The 21,831-nt window shown below is 37.1% G+C and overlaps 1 protein-coding gene across 8 annotated transcripts in view; it reads left to right on the forward strand.

Moving 5' to 3' along the window:
* Window positions 1–21,831, forward strand: part of CADPS2 (calcium dependent secretion activator 2) — a 513,174-nt gene that overhangs the window by 323,057 nt on the left and 168,286 nt on the right. For all 8 annotated transcript variants that reach the window (XM_087860858.1, XM_087860859.1, XM_087860857.1 and 5 more), the window contains exon 9: window positions 14,038–14,104. In XM_087860858.1, coding sequence (XP_087716984.1) covers window positions 14,038–14,104 — 67 coding nt within the window. The remainder of the gene's footprint in view (window positions 1–14,037; window positions 14,105–21,831) is intronic.

Consider the following 21,831-nt stretch of genomic DNA (forward strand, 5'->3'; position numbering starts at 1 on the left):
AATGGCTTTATTAATTCCTCTCTGAAGTAATCTTGATACTCCTGAATTCTAATCTTTATCACTAGCTCTGTGGCTAAATGGCAGAGGGCCTCTGCTTACATTCGTTTTAAAATTAGATCCTGGTATATTTTTTTAATAAATAGTAAAATGGTTATTTATCTTCTTTGCTCCATACGTATTTTTCTGTTTTACATACACTTCTGCCTACTGCCTATGAATGTATAACTCTCAAGATTCCATCAAGAAGGGAATATTGAGATATTTGAACTAATGTATGTTTGAATACATTTGAAATAATGTACATTAACCTTGGGGGAAACCTTGATTTCCTATACTGACACACGCATTAAAATGCAAGAAAGAAAAGGACCAGATTTTGTTCCAAAGTTGCATTTTAAAGGAAAGTATCTTTGGAAGTGGTACCGTTTTTGTTTGACAAAAGTAATCCTATATTTCTCCAGTAGGTGGCGCAAGCACTCCCTGAAAACAGAACAATATTTTGTCCTTTGAGAACTTGGTAATAAAGGTGGCACTATTTAAGGAGTATTAAGTAAACTTCAGGACATTTTCTTTTTTAAAAAAATGTAAGAAGAAAGGTTAGAAGAACGTGAAGTGGTAGTTCATTTTGGACATATCAAACTTGTCAAGACATTTTAACAAATTAATGTAGAAGAACTTTAATGCTTAGTAGTAGCTGAATGATCATCACCAAGGTCAGTTTTAACCAAAAATGCCTGAAACTGGAAGTCTGAATATGTTTTGTAAATGTCAAAGGTTTTTTTCTATTAGCTGTCTTGATTTCATTTTTCTTTATATCCTGTATTCATAGGCAGAAGTACTGTGAATATAGTATAAGAGGCAAATAAATAAATAAATGGAATCCTTAAGCTTTAAAATTAAAGGAGAATGGGAAGCATTTTACAAGCCTAGCCCAATGAATCCCAGCCTCACTGTACATGGCCCCCTTCTTCCTATTGCCTTTATTTTGTTATTCTCCCCCAAATAAGTAGGTATAGGTGAGAAAGAAACTACGTCAAAGTGCATTTTTCCATAGTATTCTAGAATTGGTTTGTTTGTTGATAAATAGCAATTTCTTAAGAACCTAAGGAATTTTAGTAACTGGGAAATATATATGTACTCCACAGAAATAATACTTTTATCTGATGAATGAGAAGAACTGGTTTTGTTGTAACTTGTGCAATATCCTAGTTATACTTGATTTTAGAAAAATAGACAGATTTTTGCCCCACTCTTTGAAATTTTTTTAATAAAGTTGGAAAATTTATTGTCACTCCCCCACGCTCTCCAGAAAGTCCTTCAAAAAAGTTAGATTGAAATATTTTTCAGTATGTTCTATTGCTGTAATGATAATGATACCTTGATTGACATTGTGCTTTGTAGTTTCAGAGCCTCTTTTACATACATCATTTCACTGTTTTTGTAATGACACTGTTTGTGATACTCAGGGCAAATATTGCTGTTCCTATTTTATATGGGGAAAAAAGGGAAAGTCATAACAGGCACATAGCCATTAAAGAGACTTAAAAATATCATTTGTTTCTGTCTTTCTCTTCTTCCCCTCTCCTTCCCTGTCTCTGTCTCTCTCTGAATATTTTCACTTTTTCATCTCTGTTTTGAAAAAGCAGTTACTGCACACCTCTGATACTTGCTTCCACGTGGAGGGACATCCATGGTGGTCTTACTCCCAGCCTCTTTCCCCCTTCCATCGGACTTACCTGATTGGTTCGCCGGAAAGCAGGAACTGGGCATGCATAGATCTGCCCTTTCCACTCGTCCCTTGAAAGCAAGTTGTCCATAGGGAGCTCCTGTTCTCTGCTTCTACCTGAATAAGTCTGTCAGTGGCAGGATCTTCACAAGGACACACCTGTCCTGTTCAGTGTGGTCTGTGACTGGAGTTCGGAAAGTATGTCTGATGGTAATACTGAATTAGGTGATGTTTTTGCCTCTTGTTACTTCTGTTCTCTGAAGCCAATTTGTTGAGAACCAAGACAAAAGAGAAGAATACTTTATAAAGTATTGGGCCTTCTGAGAGACTCCAACAATGTCCATATATCAGCAAATTTTTTAAAAAAGGATATTAGTAGAGTTAGAAATCTGGGGGAATTTTGAGATCGATAGATATAGAATGTATTCTATTCCATTTTGACTAAAAGGCCCTGTGATGCTGTGGCCTTGGGACCCTTTCCAGTAGTGCTTCAAACTGTGTCACCTCAAATTCAGGGGTCTCAGGGGCACCTGGCTGGCTCAGTTGGTAGAGCATGTGACTCTTGAACTCAAGGTTGTGGGTTCAAGCCCCATGTTGGGGTTTAAAAAAAGAAAGTTCAGGAGTCCCTGTTTTGGATAATGGGGTGGTGGGTGGACTGGACTCCTGAAATTCTGCACTGCTTTCATAGCAGTTGCTTCCTGCTCCCCTTAGATTTTGATCTTCCGTATTAAGTTAAATATTAGAATAATTTCTGCTTAATCTATTTGAACACTCATTAAATAAGTAAAAAAAAATAACTTCATGGAATATTCAAGGCTTTTTCTTTTACTTTGATACATATTATGTAAATTTTTGCTGAAGATTTACTTTTTTTCTGTTCTTATTATAATTGTTCCTAATTCCAGACCTAGAAACAGCCATTTAGTCATTCCAAAAATGTTTATGGACTACCTGCTCCATGAAGTCACGGTGTTGGGGTGGAGTGGGGCGTCATGACTGATGTGGCCGTTGCCCTTACAAGGACTTATGGTCTTGTATTAGAAACAGACCAGTTCAGTATGACTCGCCATAGACCGTGGCAGCGCTATGGGAGAAGTGGTCACATCTTGCCTAATGCATGTAATGAAAGAATATGACCTTATTAGGGATATCAGGGAGGGCTTCTCTGAGAAAGGTGACAGTTGAACTGAGGGATGGGAAGAAATTGGAAATGTGAGACTCAAGAACTAAATTAATTTAAATTGTGGGAAATGATTGAAATTTTAAAAAGTGTGAGACTGATGGGATAAGACCGAGAACACACAAACTATTAGAGGAGCAGGGAGAACAGACTATCTTTGCAAAGGAGTACCTGGTGTCAAAGAAAATATCCACAGATCTCAGCACAGGCAGTATTTACAGATGTGAGCCATCGCTGAGATCTAGGACCAGCTCGTGTGTCCAGAATTCACGTGCAGGGTATTAGAGAAAGATGAGCAAGAACAAGAACAGGCACCTGGGTGGCTCAGTCGGTGAAGCGCCTGCCTTCAGCTCAGGTCATGATCCCAGGGTCCTGGGATCGAGTCCCACATCGGGCTCCCTGCTCAGCAGGGATCCTGCTTCTCCCTCTGCCTCTGTCTCCTGCTCGTGTTTGCTTTCTCTCTCTCTCAAATAAGTAAAAAATCTTAAAAAAAAAAAAAAAAAAAAAAAAAAAAAAAGCAAAGCTGAGTCCTCACCTGCGTATCAGGTAGCTTATCCAAACAGGACAAGGTATGAGACACTGAGGCCAAGCACGGCATCAGAGCTGGAGTGATGGTCCCTCAAGTCTCGAACCAGAGCTCCGCACGGTCCTCCATGACTACAGGTAAGATTGGCCGTGAGGCGTGAAATTGAAGTTGAGCTGACACAGTGTAGGGAGAGCAAGCTGCTAGGGAAGCAAGGCTGTGGAACATGCTGGGTGTCAGGAGGAATTCAAATGCCTTGGTGAGTGACTCACAGGAGGATAAGGTACTTGAAAGACGGGTATAGTTTTTTTTATAAATTTCAGAGTCCTCCAAAAATGTCCTCATTAACCCAGACCAGAGGGTAACATTAGAGAATAAGAGATCTTTCAGAAATCAAATATAATCCATGGAGATTATGATCCAAATATTACAGAAAACTTTTTTTGCCCCAAACATAAATATTTATAGTTTCCTAGTAGAATGATGTTAGGAACAAAGAAGATATTTTAGTTATGATTACATTCTGAACAGAATGTAAAAACTCAGTTATATAATTTTATTGGCTTAAAGACTCATTATCAGTATTCTAGTCTAACCAATTTCCCAAAGTGTATCCTGGAGAACATTACTCCTATGAGATATTCTATGAAGAAGATTCTGTAATTTCGGAGACGCTACACCGACTGTTCTCCCCTCCTTTCCCACTTCTTAGTGTGTCTTCCACGTCTCCCACAAATTCTTACTTGTCCCCTCATAGAGAATGTTGAGCTTTGTTTAGCTCAGTATTCCTCACATGTATTTGCCCCCCAAATTTGTTCTTTTTTTGCATAATACTTCTTTGTATCCAAATGTCCGAAGACACACAGTGGAAAATACTGACTCTCACATTACCTTCTCGATTTTCTTTTTAGAGTCTATATAGTTTATAAATGGGCATTTTGTGTACACATTTCATCTTGAATATATCCTAAATATGAAGGAGGTAGAGTAGATATCTCTACTTACAGAAAACGGAGACCTAAAATTTTCTGCCAACTCAGGATTACCTGTATTGTATATAATGTTTAAAAATGATTATTTTGCTTTGGTTTGGGAATATTAGGCCCCAAAAGGGAAGGTATTTCCAATAGTCAATAAGATAGAATTTGATACAGGGCGCCTGGGTGGCTCAATTGGTTAAGTGGCTGCCTTTGGCTCAGGTCGTGATCCCGGCGTCCTGTGATCGGGCTCCCTGTTCAGCGGGGAGTCTGCTTCTCCCTCTCTCTCTCTCTGCCCCTACCCCTGCTCATGTTCTCTGCCTCTGTCTCTCAAGTAAAGAAAATCTTTTCTAAAAATATACAATTTGATACATAAAACCTCTTGCTAAAACTTTTGTTTCATTATTACCAAACCATTTGCATTTTTAAAAAGAAGAGAGTTTAATGGATTATCTCACAAAAATATCTAGCACTGTCTGAGTGAATTATTTCATTTTAATTGGTAGGTGCCCCAGAGCCTCTTCACCAAGTGTGGAGTGCCCTTCCTTTTGGAATGTGTCCCTAGCATGACCCCCAGAGAGTCATATCTTCACAGCCCGTACCCTCCTCACAGGGGATGGAGGCATAGACTTGACTCTCTGCGAGGTAACCTGGTTGGAGTGGGTTCCTCAGTACGTTGTTTGGACATATTTTCACCCATCCCCTTCTGAGATATTTTACAATCTGCTTGGAAAGCTAATTTTCTTTAACTTTTAACGAAGTAGTAAAAGCTTCTGCACATGCAGAAAAGCATTACTTATTTGAAGGACTTTTAAACAGGAAAAACATGAAACCCTGCCTTCAAAATCTGCCCTCTGTGTTAGAATTTTTGAGAATGAGACTCTGACATATTTGTATAACTTTATAAGTGTTGGTGAGATCATGAACCGTTAAAAAACTGTTTTAGGGCACGTTTTCTGTTGCAATATGCTGCTGATCACTTATCAAAGATAAATATAGGAAAAACTGCCTTTCTAAGAGCTGTCTCTGTACAGTTTGATTTAGATTGTTTGGCTTGTGTGTCGTAGTTTAAAAGTACTGTTCGTAGAACACTACTTCTGTCATTTCCCCAGTTCGGTTTTGTTTCTAGGTGACAGCGCATTGCCCTTCCAGACCTGCTTTAGGAACGGCTGCTCATAATTCTTAGTGTCTTCGCTGAGTTTGGGCTAGTAGAGTCTTCCCGTCTCGACAGTGTGCCTCTGTTCCCATCCGAGAGCGTGCGATGGCAAGCCAGTGTTGAGAAGACAGCTCTTACACCTCAGACTGTTCTCTTACTCTGGTAATGCTGATCCGGGCTGAGATTTGACTCAGATTTCACGGAGTGTAAACTGCCAGAAGATGGGACTTCTGAGGAAAAAGAGGGGAGACCCTCTTTATTCTGTACACTGCAATCCAGAAAATGAGTGAAGAGCTCTACATTTTACTCAAGTTTGCTTTTCTACGTCTGTTTATACAGTTCACACATTTCAACTTCTTGTTCAACCGTAGGAGTCCCGGATTTTTCTTCATTCATAATTTCTCTCAAACATTAATTTTGTTTGGTGGCGGTCCTTTCCTTGCCTCCCCACCTCAATTACTCTTTCCCACAAGAATTCAGGAAGTATAAAAGCCAATTGGAAAGTATTTGTTTCTAGGTTTCTTAATGCCCAGGTCACACTGTTGTCTTGAATTAGTTTCTTTCTGTCATCCTTATCCGAAAAATGAACCCCCCCCCCCCCAAAAGGCTTATCTTGCGGGGTTAAATAAAAGAAAGAATGCAGTGAAAGGAAGATTCCTTTTATGCAGGCGGGAGAGAACGTGCAGGATGACTGAAAGTGCCTGAGGGCATTTGGTCCCTATTGGTTTTCACATCAGATGCAATGGTGCCCACAGATAGCCTGTATTGTTGTCAGTTAAATGGGATCATGAGTGTCTGAAAGGTGTTTGAGAATGAACCGAAAATCATTTTCACAAGTGGATGATTACTTCTGCCACATGTTAACCGAACTCTATCAGAATGGCCTGGATTTTTGAGCTTTGCATTAATTGCTCTTTCAACCTTGACTGAGGTTTCTCTTTAAGAAAGCCCTTTCCAGGACTAAACGACTCCAGATATTGATTTTTTTTTCTTTTCTGTATTTTTCCTTGAAAAATGAAGCATTGTATAAGGAAGACTTTATCATTCAACATGTAGACTGATTGTTTCATTTCCCTGAATTAAAAGCTGGGCTCAAGTGATCTGACAAAAATAATAGTCCTTTTTTCTAAGCACTGAATAATTCCCATATTCTGTATACAATTATGTTTTTCAAATATTCATTAGTGATGATTTTTCATCATAAAGTGAAACCATGAACTCCCACAGCATGGACTCAGGGCAAATAATTTGTCATATTCTCTTTTCTATTAGAACTGTATGCCACCACTCCAATTGAAACGGAACTACAATATTTAGTAATCTGTTTGGAGAATTTTGTATGTTGAAGTATCGTTTGAACAATCTTTAAGTTAGAAAGGTTTTATAAAGTGCTTTTAAAGTATTTGGATACTTGTAATGAGTTATTTCATGTTCCCACTTTCCATTTCAAATATGGCATAGAGACTATCAACTGTTTATTTACTAGAATAGTGTAGGATATATTGTGCCACAAAGTTGAGTTAAAGCGCAATTTTAAAAACTAATTGGAAAATGAGTTCTTGAAATCTCATTAACTTTTGTGCTTATATTAGAGAATATATACCATTTACAGAAAAATGGTTTAATTTATTATTACAACTAATTTTGGAGGGTTTTTGGCTTGAAGACAAATCACAGAATGATATATGTGAATCTACTTTTAAAAAACATTCAAGGGGGTGCTGTGTAAAAACAAGCATTTAAAATAATTTTATATCACAAGCATTGGAGAATGAACATGTGATGAAATTTAAATATCTCTTTAAAAATTCAACAAAAATAAGCATAGTAATATTACTGATTTTTGTTTGTTCGAAGCTCATTTTTACCCAGTACCATTTTTCTCAATCTGTTGGTGAGACCACTTTATTGGTAATAATACGTATTGTTAATGAGCAACACATATCTGAAGAAAAAGTGTCTAGTCCTGTTGTCACAGAACATTCTGATGGATGTCATAAAGGCTCTGATTTTGTTTGTCCACAAATGAAAACTTTTAGAAGCAACTGGGTTATTAACACACAACTTTTTTAAAGGATCATAGTAATATCATAAAGATTGTACCATTTTTAGTGTTGAGATTCTCTGGTGACTATATATAGTTATCGATAGAGAAGGTGAAAAATAATGCTGTTTGCCTTGTTGCTAGTAACTTGAGGTTTGGCCTTACCAAAGTTCTTAAATTTTTCTTCTTTCTTCTCTTCACTTGACATTTTTCCTAACAACATCCACATCCTATTTTAAATATGTAATAAAAAATCTTAAAATTCATTGTTGCATATCTTCTATATTTGAGGGTACAGCATGACCCAAAAATAGTAACACCAAAAAAAAAAAAAAAGGAAAAGAAAAAAGTCATAGGCAAATGAACATTGATACATGTTTAGTTGGTTTTTGTGCCTTGTTTTCTAGCAATGATTGCTATACCTCATTGGAGCAAATAGTACTCCCCATTAGAAGCAACCCTAGAAGAGGGATTAATTCTTTAAGATTATTGCTGTGTTTATACTGATTTATAAAACCAAATGCTTCAAGGCTTTAAGTCTTATGTGTTAAATCCAAGCTTTGTGTCGGTGCTGCTAATTTCTTTGTTACCTAATCCCGTGTAAGAAGAGACGATTTTAAAGTTAAGCAGGCAATTTTTTGTTCAAAGGGAACAACTTCTTAATACCTTAAGTTGGATGTATTGATGAAAGCAAACACTATTAAATAGTATCTGAGCAGTTACTTTTAAATAATCCAAAATACTCTATAGTTACATGAGTATTGTGCTGCATTGGAAATATTTCAATGGGAAAAATGTTATATATTTAGTACAAATTGGGATTGGAAATATGTGCTTTTCAAGTATGTTACATGCAATAGAATATCTCTCTTATTCCCACTCAAATAATTCTTGGATCAAATTTAATTTTGATTAGGGATTCTTTCTTTCTGAGCGCCATACTCTTGAGGCCTGGAGAATGTAGTAGGACTATGAAAATTGCTGATACATGTTCCTTCATTTTCCATCCATTTGTTACTTAGCTGAAATACTTCAAGAAGGATAAGTAAAAATGCTTTGTTTGAAACCAAATTCTATAGGTTGATGAAAATGAATAATGTTGAAAGGCTCATGAAAAAAAGAAAACAAAAAACACAAAAGTGGCTTTCCTCTTTAAAACCTCTTCAAAATAAGGTGAAGAAAACTAGCAGTATGCATTCGAGAATGTTGCTTTTGTGCTGTATGATATTTATTTTACTGGATAGCATTATAAATTGCCCCGTAAAGCCCAGTTAACAGTGTGTTCCCAGTTTGGTATTTGGCGGGTCTGATTTACATATCCTTAAAAAAATCCTTTGAGTTAATCATGTAATCGATGGAGAGGAAGCTAATAATGACTCAGCAGGTTACAGAATATGCAGGGAGAGTACAACTGCTGTGCAGACCCACCAGCAGACCCGAAGGACACTAACCAAGGTGGTCTCTGTCCAGAATAACGAATATGCTCCTGGGAGAAATTCTCTACACCTTTATTGGGTTGAATCAGATTTCATAAAGCAATAAAAAACCAATTTGTTCACAATTCCGAAAGGAAAATATTAATAGATTTTTAAAACTCTAAACTATTTTTATGAAGCAGAAATGGATGACAGGTAAATAACTTTCAAAGATCTGTTTAATTAATACTATTGCTAGATTTAGCTCTATCAACCGTACCTTCTCCTTTACAGAATCATGCAGTTATAATTGATGTTCATAATAATGACCCCAAGATGCTGCAGGGTCCTTTCTAAATCATTAAAGAAAGATCAAATTATATTTCATAACTATCTGAAATCAAGTTGACATATATACAAATTCTTCAAAAATTCGTTGTGGATATAGTCTATATAGAGTAACTCATTTTTCAGTAATTAAGAACACTCAAATATCACTACAGAAGTGTAATGAACTGAATCTTACTGGTTAGTAGAGCATAATGTGTTGAATGTAACTCTAGTATATTTTTCTGAAATAAAAAAACCTTAAGAGAATTTGTAACCTAACACTCAACATTAAAAAAAAAAGAGAGAGAATGCATTTTTGTTTTTACAGATGTTTCTAATAAATGGATTATCCTTTCGTCATTCAGATGATTTCTGCTAACTTTTTCCTTACTCTCGCCACAATTCAACCCTCCCAAAGCTAAGACCACCAAACCACAAACTTGAGAATAGCCTTGAATGATGGTAAACCATCTATCCATTAAAGCTCATAGGAGTTTTCCACTGTGCTCATGATACTTGTAGACTAAAGGTAAGGCTATTTGTCACTGTATTTGACTTGATCATACCAGAAATATGATTTATGGCTCTATGAGGATTATATTCCCCAAATCCTTGATAATTTTTTTCTGATAAAATAAGACATAGTCTCAAACGTTGTTAGTGGTAATATAAAATTGTACAGCCACTTTGGAAACCAGTTTGGCAGTTTCATATAATGTTAAGCACACACTTTAAATATAATTCAGTAATCCCGCTCCTAGATATTTACCTGAGAGGAATGAAAACACAGACCCACACAAAGACCTGTACATGCATGTTCATAGCAATTTTGTTTATGATTACCAGAAAAGTGAAGGCAATCCAAATGTCCACCAGCTGGTAAATGGGTAAACACATTGAAGTAACTTCATACAATGAAATATAATATTCAGGGGTGCCTGGGTGACTCAGTCGTTAAGCGTCTGCCTTCTGCTCAGGGCGTGATCTCAGGGTCCTGGGATCAAGCCCCGCCTCGGGCTCCTCTGCCGGGAGCCTGCTTCTTCCTCTCCCACTCCCCCTGCTTGTGTTCCCTCTCTCGTGGGCTGTCTCTCTCTCTCTGTCAAATAAATAAATAAATAAACAAACAAACAAATAAATAAATAAATAATTGAAATTATAATAAATAATATATATAAATATAAATAAATAAATAAATAAAATCTTTAAAATATATATATATAATATTCGGTAACAGAAAGGAATGAACTCCTGATACAGGCAACAACAGGGGTGAATCTCAGAAGCCTTCTTTTTACTAAGTAAAAGAAGCCAAACACAAAAGACTCCATACAATATTTTTCCATCTATATGGCATTCTGGGAAACAACTTTAAAGTCAGAAATCACAATAGTTGTTGCAGAGCTGAGGAACGTGAGGAGGAAACTGATCATGAAAGGACTTGAAGGAAACTTTGGAGGAATGCAGATGTTCTGTAAGTCCATTGTGTTGGTGGTTACATTGCTGTGTTGACACTCAGCAAATTACATACCTAAAATGGAGGATTTTTACTTTATGTGAACTAGACTTATAAACCTTACTTTAAAAAAAATGGAAGACATGCATAGTGTAGAAATGGTGAAATGTAAAGGCATAAAGAACACTATGAAGGAGCACCTGGCTGATTCAGTAGAGCATGCAGCTCTTGATCCTGAGGCTGTGAGTTCCAGCCCCATGTTGGGCACAGAGATTATTTTTTAAAAATTATGAAATTCATCTTTAATCTCAACAGCCCAGTATTAACTGCAGCTTAATATTTTGATGCATCTTTCTGGATTTTCTTCCCATGCATATACTGTAAGCTCGTGTGACTGATGTGTTTGTTTGTTTGTTTAATGGCAACTTACTCATTCCTTACCATTTGATTCTTGGACGGTTTTGAGTTTCTGATTTTAAACGATATTGATGAACATCTTGTTCTTCATTCTTTCCTCAATTTTAAATATCTCTTATGACCAGAATCTAATTTTATACCAGTGGAAAAGCAGCTAGACAGTGATACTAGGTACTTAATGCCAGAAATCATTCTTAGAGTGAAAAAAAGCTTCAAATTTCTTGAAATTAAGTTTAACATGTTCTTATTCAGTATAGTTACCTTTTCTGATGTATTCATGTCCATTTTATTTTATAAAATCTTGGTCTGGTTAACGTGAAAACTGAAGGGCAGAAACTATCCGTTTTTGCTACGTAGCATTTATAATATTTCCTTTACGCAGTCTATTCTTGAATGTAATTTTTTTTTCGTAGGCAGAGAGTAAAACGCTCCTGCCCAGCTACTTCCTAGATAACGCTTGTTCAGTTGTGACTTCCATAAATGGTTGATTGAATTCCTTCTTAGAGTGTAACACCCCAGAATATCTCACAGCCAAACGTTCAAATGCTTACCTTGGTTCCAGTCTCAAATGTTCTTTTATTCAATTTCTTATATCCTCTCCCAACCTTCAGGATACGTATGTACGTGTCTACCCACTGCTCTGCTGTTTTCAGAGAAATCCCACATTTTTGTTCCCAGTTTGTTGATCCATGATTTGGAATGCTGTTGCAGCAGGTAGTAGTATTCCTTGTGTAGGACCTTCACTCGCAGCAAGACTTACACTTGCTGGTGGTGTTGATGGTTTGCGTATCACTATTCACTTTCACTTATATATGACCCAGTTGCCCAGCAGCATGCTAAGTGAGACCCTGGAAGGAGCTGAGAAGCAGGCAGTGGTCACGGGCAAAGGTGATTCCAAATGTCTTCTGGGGCTCCTAGGCAGCTGTTTGGTGCAGATCTTGCTAGTGCACTTTTATACAGGGCATCTGTCGTGTCTCCAGTATCTAGCTCCTGAGGTCATTGCTGTTAACCCTGTGATAGGAGTTTAGGTGTGTGCATTTCAGGAGAGGGAAATTACATAGGAAAGACAGAAAGAGAGCAGCTAAACACCTATCACCAAAACTGCGGAAGAGAGATTGGAGGCTAGAGCAAAGGTGGGGCAAAGGGTTTTAAAAGGACCTCAGGAGGAGATAGTGAACAGGTGAGAATGGTAGCAGTGGATATCTCTGTCACTCACTAAATGAATTCACATTGTATCCAGGAGCGCAGGCAACGTGGTGTCAAGGGTACTGCGCGAGCCAAATAGAAGTTCACCTAGCTAGCTGATGCATCTGTAAGAAAATACATAATGGATTTGGGTAGTGTGGATGATGACTTCCAATGCAAAAGCCCAGTTTTTATTTTGACTTTTAGTAACTGCATGTTTGTCTTCTTGATCTGAAAATTTAGAACCCAAGAAATCAAACTCATAGATACAGACAACAGATTGGTGGTTGCCAGAGGAGGGAGAGCTAGGGGTAGGACAAATGGGGAAAGAGGATTTAAAAAATTTTTACGGAGTCCCCATTCATTTCAACATACATCTTGCATTTCTTTTTTAAAAGGGGGCTAAAATGTTGGCTTTGCTTTGCAAAAGAGAATTATCTTAATAAGACAGAAATGAAAAATTCAAGCTAAGATTTAGTTTTTTAAAATTGTGAAAGTCTCTGGGGCGCCTGGGTGGCTCAGGCGTTAGATGTCTGCCTTCAGCTCAGGTCATGATCCTGCGGTCCTGGGGTGGAGCCCCTTATTGGGCTCCCTGCTCGGAAGGGAGCCTGCTTCGCCCTCTCCCTCTGCCTGCTGCTTCCCCCTACTTGTGTGTTCGCTCTCTCTCTTTTTCTCTCCGTCAAATAAATAAAATCTTTTTTTAAAAAATCAGGCCTGTATTTGTCATATTTCAGACTTCTAACAATGTTTTCCACTTTTGTAGGAGGTGTGTATAAGATTCCGCGGTATAATTTTAAAATAGCTCTCCATGATATGCTTCACTTGATTAATTTTTCATCTCTTCCTTTTCCTCCTTGATACATATGCTTACATCTATATATTCAGTAAGAACAAAAGTTTTATTCTCAGATGATTGACTACTTTCTTCATTTCCATTCACATTACTATTTAGCAGTGCAAAGTTAAACAAGAGTGCTGGTGGTAACTATGTTGAATTATGCCCTGTCCTCTTCACATACATTATTGCCTGAGTTTCATAGTTAGGAAAATTTGCAGCAAGATACTTCCATAAATCAGCTAAGCCACCAAATTATGAGTCTGGCAGAGACCTTAGACATCAGCAAACCCAGTCCTGCCATTTATAGATGAAGAAACAGGAACAGAGATTGGTGCCAGCATAACTTGGGGTCGCCCAGCTGGACAGCTACCCTTCGCCCTGGGTTCTTGACTCTACAGCTGATGCCTCGTTGGGCCACACTCCTCAGCCCTTGTCATCAGAGAGCTGAAACACTGAGTCCTCTATCCCCAGTTTGTAGCCTTTGTCTCTCCTAAGAAGTGTGTGTAAGAATAAAATTCCCACTGGTTCTTTGATTATCCTTTCTAGCTCCAACTTCGCTCAATTTGTAGTAAGAACTGACAAATTGATAAGCCACATAAATCAGTTCCCTTTCAAGAACCTAGAATAAGCTCATTTTGTAACACAGAAGCTACATGTTGTCTCGGCTTTCAAATGCACTAAACTTTGCCTTTAGCAGGCTGGTCTCAAGAATAAATACTTATGGAAGAAATAAGATTACACAGAGCCACAGCGTTATTCATCTGAAATATTCTTTGCTTGTTTTTCTTACCAGATATCTGTATGCCCTAGGACAGAAGGTTTGGAAAAGATGGAAAAAACGTTACTTTGTTCTTGTTCAGGTTAGTAAATTATTTTTCTGTTACAGAATCAATTTAAGATAGCAGTTCTCAAACTTCTGTGTAGTGGGTTAGATCTATTGATATTCACTGTGTTAGAAATTAAAACTAAAAAAGCTTTTAAATATTTCATTTTAAAATAAAAGTAGTAATTTTTTTACATGCTAACACAAATAACATTTTTATGGAAAATACCTGTTTTCTGAATCAGTTTAGGGAAATGAGTGGTATTATTTTACATTCTTGCTCATCTCTTTAATATCTAGCTTAATAGAATGCCGCTGTATTTTCATATCAGCTTCTACATTCAATCTGTTGCAATATCAGATGAAATTTAGCCTCTGGAAAATTCCACTGTACACATATGAAAGAATAGCTGTGGAAAAGACAGATGATGTCTGAATATTATTACAAAAATAGTTTGACCTTGCAGATTCCCTGAAAAGATCTTAAAGTTCTTCAGGATGACAGGACCATATCTTGGGAAAAACTGCATCTTTTTGATAATTAATAGATAAACCATAATACTTAGGAGCTCCTGTTTTTATACAGATATTCAGTTTTTATCCCCTATTCACAACAATTACATCTGTAAATTACCTGGACTGGTAGATTTGTTTGCAATAGGATTCTGAATATAGGCAGATTACTGGGATATTCATTCTGGCTGACCGTGTTTTGTTTTGTTTTTGTAATCATGGATAACCTTTGCTCATGGAATATAGTCATGAAAATAAATTTACATTAAGGAATAACTTTCTAAGTAGTAGTCATTCCCTTCTATGGTGAGTCCAAGCTATTTTATCCCCAATGGATATATATGAAAAGAAAATCATTCTTGGTATTCTTAACATAAAATAGTCTCTAAAATCTTGTCAATTCCAACCCATGCATTAAGCAAACTTTAAATGGACTCTATCAGAATAACATGGTGAAATGCCAAGGCAGGGAAACTGTCGTTTGCTGTCTTCCAGATGTCGGGTTGTTCATTGTTAGATGTGTCACAATGGCATGGCAACTTCAGGAAGAGTATAAAAATTCAGTCAGAAGTTTTATCTGCATGGCAAACAGCCAGCCTATTTGGTTCAAATGTAGCCTTCTGGGCCTAGAACCAATTTAACTAATTTAACAAAAGATACACATACTTGTACACACATACATTGGCAGTCTTGATATAAAGCCCAAGCATTTGCTTTGAGTAAGGGTCTCCTGTTTGGAGTTCTGGGAGATCTGTCCTCCAAAAACCATCCCCATAAGACTTCTTCTTTGGTTTCCAAGTTTAATTTCTTTACATTGTTACAAGAACTTAAATGCATTTACTAATCAGTTTTAATGCAGATCTTTCTGGACATTTGATTTTATTCCTATTTATAGATGTCTCACATCTAATTTGACAAGTTTGTGTTAGCAACTTTATCAAATCTTTCTAAATCACTCAACTGCTTTTTTCATAGAAACAGCAGCTTTTTCATAGTCATATTTCATGCATTACTACGCAGACTCTTTTTTAATTCCATATTTTTAATAGGTGATGTTATTGGCACAAACCTAGCTGACTCTTAATAAGCACAGAGTTTTACATATTAGTCATTACATTTTTTTTATTTTTACTTTTTTTTAAAGACTTTATTTTTTTAGGGCAGTTTTAGGTTCACAACAAAACTAAGAGGAAGGTACAGAGATTTTCCATACACCCCCTACCTCCACACATCCCATGGTCTCCCATGTCATCAACATCACTTGATACAGTTATTACCAAGGATCCCATTCCCTGCCTATTTGACCCTTCTCTCCTCTGTGGCAACCACTGATCTTTTTACTGTCTCCATAGTTTCACCTTTTCCAGGATGGAAATCATATAGCACATAGCCTTTTCAGATTGGTTTCTTTCACTTAGTAATAATGTGCTTGTAAGTTTCCTCCACGTCTTTTCATAGCTTGATAGCTCATTTCTTTTTAGTACTGAATAATATTCCATATCCCATTGTCCGAGTGAATCACAGTTTATTCATTCACTCATTGAAGGGCATCTTGGTTGCTTTTGAGTTTTGGCAATTATGTATAAAGTTGCAAGTTTTTGTACAGATACAAGTTTTCAACTCCTTTGGGTCAATACCAAAGAGTACAGTTGCTGGATCATATTTATTATGTTTTAAAGAATGAATCAGAGAGGGTTCATTAGTCTAGAGACCTGGTTAAGTGACGGGCTAAGAGAGTTACAACTGTGTTGATTGTGTATGTGAAAATTGACTCTGTTAGATCGGTCTTGAGAGATCAGATGATCACCTCATGGTTTTGGCCAGGTGAGATTCGAGGTAATCCTTTACTCCTTACCTTATTTCCTAACATATGATCACAAGAATCAAAAGTTACAGGACAAAGATGTATACTTTGATGATCGCCCTGTAAAAGAGTTTAGAAATGAAAGAAAGAATTAGAGTAGTTTGAGGTCATTAATTGGTATATCTTTGAGGAACATTAGCCATGTCTTTGGAAAGCTAGTAAGTTCTCTCAGTAACAAAAATAAGTTTAACATCTTTTTTTTTTTTTTTTGAAGAGTTTTATTTGAAAGAGAGCACACACATGAGTGAGCGGGGGAGGGGCAGAGGAAGAGAATCTCAAGCAGACTCCCCTTTGAGCATGGAGCCCGACTTGGGGCTTGATATCATGACTCTGAGATCATGACCCGAGCTGAAACCAAGAGTCGGATGCTTAACCATCTGAGCCACCCAGGCACCCCAAGTGTAACATCTTAAAAGGCAAAATTTAATTTAAACCCATAATTAAAATTTAAATGTAAACCCATATACTCCATAATTGAAATGTTGAAAAAACACTGCCAGACTATAATGAATTCAGATTTATTCTGAGATACCATCTTAAGATCTGAAGTTGTCTTTAAGTGTTATAATTTTGCATAAATATATGTATATACATGCACTCACACAGAGAATCCCACGCCAAATGTGTTGAGATAAACATGCCAGTACTCTGGCAACTTTCTGAAGTTTTAAATACAATTGAATCTTCCTTTCAATTCCAAATGTAATGGGAAGACAAATTGAATGCACACACTTCAAAATCAAGATGGATGTGTATGGAGATTCGATGAGAGTGACCCATTGGGAGGAACTGGGTAGTGGTTATTAGTATTTTTAAAGAGCGCTCTCATTCTGTTGGCACGCAGCTTGTAGGTTCATACCTGCAGGCTGCATTATTGAAAGGTGAAGGAGTCATTTTTCTAGGGAGGACACTGTACCCCTGCTGTGTCTGCTGCCGCCATCGGCAGAATGGTGCTCTGGCGATAATGTGAATCTCATCACCACTTGTGAGTGTGTATTATGTGAGTGAGATAGCTGAAGATGTAGCCATCAGCTCAAGAATTTGTGCTCATAAAAATTGATTGAGAGTCAGGTTTGGCCAGCTGCAAAGTCATTGTTCAAAGTGAACACTCGAATAGCTGCTGAGGTGAAAAGACTTTCATATAAACATTTAAAGCAGAGTTCAAAATAGGAAAATAAATTATTAATGTGGGGTGCTTACTTAGCTTTCAAGTAAGATTGTAAGTAAGATGAGTTTTGCTCCCCATTTAGATTCTGAAGTCAGTGTAGTTACTGTATTGAATAGATTTTCATGTTTTTTAAGAGGCGGCTTTTTTTTTTTTTTTAAATGAAGGTGGTAAATGTTGGTCCAAGCCAAATTGAAAGAATAATTGATTTTGAAGAATATATTTGAAATCTTACCAAAGTTAAACTGAAGTGTTTCTTCTTCATTTTTCTTGTGCTTATTCAGTGTCCTGGTATAAGATTTGGAGGATCTCATTGTTGTAAAGTACTTATGACACTAATACATTTTTGTTCATTATAGTATAACCATTTAATAGCTTTAAAATTCTCTGAGTTAATCAAACTGAATTTCTGACTCTGTCATCTGCTAATGCCTATTCAAATGACTGTATGCCCCCACATTTGCATATTCTATGATAAATCCAGGTATTTTTGAAGCACTACACTTCTGTATTCTTTCTAATATTTATTAAGCAGTAGTGGGAGGCATTAATGTGAAGCACTTTCAACACATTCTCTTATGCAGTCCTCAGAATAAGGTGTGTTTCAGGGATTAGGTAATAAATATGATCCCCGTTGTACAGATACAATCGATGTACAAAGGAGTATATCATTTACCTGGAATTACAAAGTTAGTATGTCAGAGAGTCAAGTATTCAAATCCAAATTTAGTCCACAGAGTAAACTTTATTTTATTTTAATGCTATGATTAAATTGACGCACACAAATAGTGTTGATCTGAAGACAAATAGCCATAGGAAGAATCACTGTGGATCATTAATTTCATGAGGTACCAAGCCGTCTGAGTAGACATGGCCAGTAAGTGAAAGCACAGAGTGTCATGCTCGTGAAGGCCACTTACTGCGTGACATCACTGGAAACTGAAGTAGACATCAGTGTTGTTTTGGCCCTGTATCAAAGTGTTCCCTGCTTGTTGTCGATGTGTCAGAATCATGACTTGAAGTTGCTGCAAACAACAGCAGGCTATCAAGACATAATGTTAATTACACATCAGCAGAGTTGGCACAGGATGTAAACAGTCAGCCATGTCACTGAGTGATCCGTACACGCTGCAAACATATGAGACGCGCTCCGTTAGTGAGATGCCATCACAAATCTGCTTAAGACTTAAAAGAAGTGGCTGCCCCAGCCTGTTGCCATCTGAAACATTCAGTCCACGTGGAGGTCCACTGCAGCAGGCTGCTGTCACCGATTTGAGAATAGCATTACGGCATGAAATTGTATGGTCTAGATCGAGTCTTAGGACATCAGCTATTGGCTGAGAGCAATGTTACGTGAAGAAATATATTGTTTGTCAGATTAAGAAAGTCATGGGATAGTGGCTGTCTAGCTTTATGTATTAAATTGGTTTAAAATTTACAAACCCAGGGCATGTTCAATGTGGGATGAAATCAAATCATACAGAATTATTTATGGAGAAGATGAAAGGCCCTCATCAACAGTACCCCTACCAGAATCGCCACCTTATTCTAGTCTCATTTTCAAAGGACCATTGCCAAGTAACCATTGCCAGTACAGTAGCCCTCAGAAATTCTATCAGAGCGTGTGTGTGTGTGTGTGTGTGTGTGTGCGCGCACGCGCGTGTGCGCGCCTTTTCTTAATGGAATCATTCCATATGTATATTGCTTTGATCCCCTTTTAAAAATACTACAGATGAGGTGCCATGTCAGTATATAAAAATCCACTTTATTCTCTTGACTGGATGATTGGATCCCATAGTATGGATTAACATGATTTGTGCAACAGTTGCCCTTTTCTGGACATTTAAGTTGATGATGAGGAACCTGGGTGGCTCAGTCGGTTAAGCGTCTGACTCTTCATTTAGGCTCAGGTCATGATCTCAGGGTCGTGAGATCAAGCCCGAGCTGCGCTCTGCAGTGAGCGTAGAGCCTGCTTAAGATTCTCTCTCTCCGTCTCCCCCTTCCTCTCTGTTCTCTTTGTTCTCTCTGTTCTCTCCTGCTCCCTCTCTCAAAAAATAAAACAAGCAATGGTACAATCAAAAAAAATACACACACACACACACACACACACACACACAGTCCTTATATATTAAGCTTTGTGTGTATGTGGAAATATTCTTATAGAAATGGAATAACAGGGCCAAAGGGCATGGATACCTATTATAAGTAAGATTATAAAGATTATTTTAGATGACTGAGGAGTACTCAAATAGTCACCAGAACTTTGGTTTGTTTTATCATTTGTCATTTTTTATAATTAATAAATAGTCATTATGTGTCAGGTAGCATGTGTTCTTTTATCTTTCATGATGCACACTTGCAATACGAAAGAAAATTGAAAGTTGTATTGGTCGTGGGGCTTATTTAGAACAAAATTTAGGACAAGAATTTTTTTCTTAAGTTTTATTTTTTAAGATAAATCTTGCTTTGTGATCATTGAATTTTCCATAGTGAAGAAAAAAGTGGTCATATTATTTTATATGATTTACCCTGGACATTAAATAACAACACTTTTACTTTTCAGAATAGTTCTAAAAGAGCTATTACATGATCATTTACCTATATCTTAGAAACTAAAATTATAAAAAACAAGGTCAAGTGAACATGGGGCTGGCTTTAGTAAGGAGAGTCTCCTATGGATCAGGTGGTGATCCTAATGCAAAAATGCCCCTTTTATATACACCCGGTGTTCCCTTAAAATTTTTGTTTACATCTTCATGTTTAGATTCCAGGAAACTGTCTGATTCCTCTTATTGTATAGCTCGTACCTACAAAAAACTGCAAAAGACCTATGAGAATTGTCCGATATTGTGAAGTCAGAATTAAATATTGGTAGGCTCAGGTTTTTTGTTTTTGTTTTGTTTTTTGTTTTGAAAATTGCTTTACAAGTCTCAGTTTTAAATGCTGCAATGTAGGTCTTTCTACATATGTACATAGTATGCCTGTCGCATAGTAAAGACTCACTAAATATTTAAGGAAGTGAATATTATCTGTCCTTTAATTTGGGTTCCTTCTCAAACCTCTACATGGAACATAAAATCGGCTTCTATTTGGGCATATGTGACAAAGCCTCGGTGTCCTGTTGGATCTATAGCCAGAACAGGGTCCCCCCTACATCCAGTGCTCTCCAGTTTCTCTGAGTCTCTACTCGCTGAAACTGCTCTCATCGTCACACCACCCTCGTCAACCATGTCATCATAGCTGCTTCCGCTTCCTGCCATTCTCCTAATAATCTCTTGTTTGGGTTGCCAAAATAATCTATTTAAGGCATAACTCTGATTTTGCCACTTGCTGCTTAAATCATTCTATGACTTCCCATTACGCTTAGAATTACCCTGACCATGACCCAGAGAAGATCCTACCTGTTCTGGCCCCTGGCTTCCTCTTTGGTGAGCCTTCTGTCCCACTGAGCAACATGTCAACTTGCAGTGTCCTCCCCCACATTAATTACCATGCCAAGAACTGGAGTTTACTACTTCAGAGTCACTAGCCTCTCTCTCCAAATGTACCTCAAATAAATATATAATATGGGGGTTTTTTTTAGTGTGTGATTTCTGTGCAAATATGCCTTTGAATTAAGCCACCTGCCTTTCTTTCATCTAGTGGCCGTTCGGCTACTCCTAAACCCGTCTATAGAAATTCTGAACATTCTCTTGCTTTCATTTCTCCAAGGCTGGCTCATTGTACCTACCCATTTAAGTATCAGGTCAAATGGCATCTTAAATGGGTCTTTTCTGCCCACCCAATCCAAAGTATCTCTCAACTCACTCCCTGTCCCAGTACCCTGTTTTATGTTTTTCAGAGCGTTTATTTCTGATCAAAATGATCTTTTCTTATTTATAAATTTTCCTATTATTTCTCTACCCCTTCTAGAATTTATGTTCTATGAAAACAAGGACCTAGTTTTTCTTATAATCTGTGCGTAGAAACTATTTGTTAAATAAATTAATATGTGCGCATCACTGGGAGCATTGTTTCTAAAAGACTGTCTTTCCCCTCTTTAATTTATACACCAATTGCCACATTTTTTATGCCATTTGGTCAAGACAATAAATATATATTCCCCTCAAATCCATCATGATCTTGAAGATGTATTCCTTTTCCTTGATTAAATTAAGCTGTGGGATTTATTATTATTATTTTTTTTTTAAATAGCTCTAGCAGCACCTTTGGCCTCTGCCAA

This window comes from Ursus americanus, chromosome 3 (genome assembly GCF_024610735.1).
Source record: "Ursus americanus isolate L20-20 chromosome 3, mUrsAme1.1.p, whole genome shotgun sequence".
NCBI lineage: Eukaryota > Metazoa > Chordata > Mammalia > Carnivora > Ursidae > Ursus > Ursus americanus.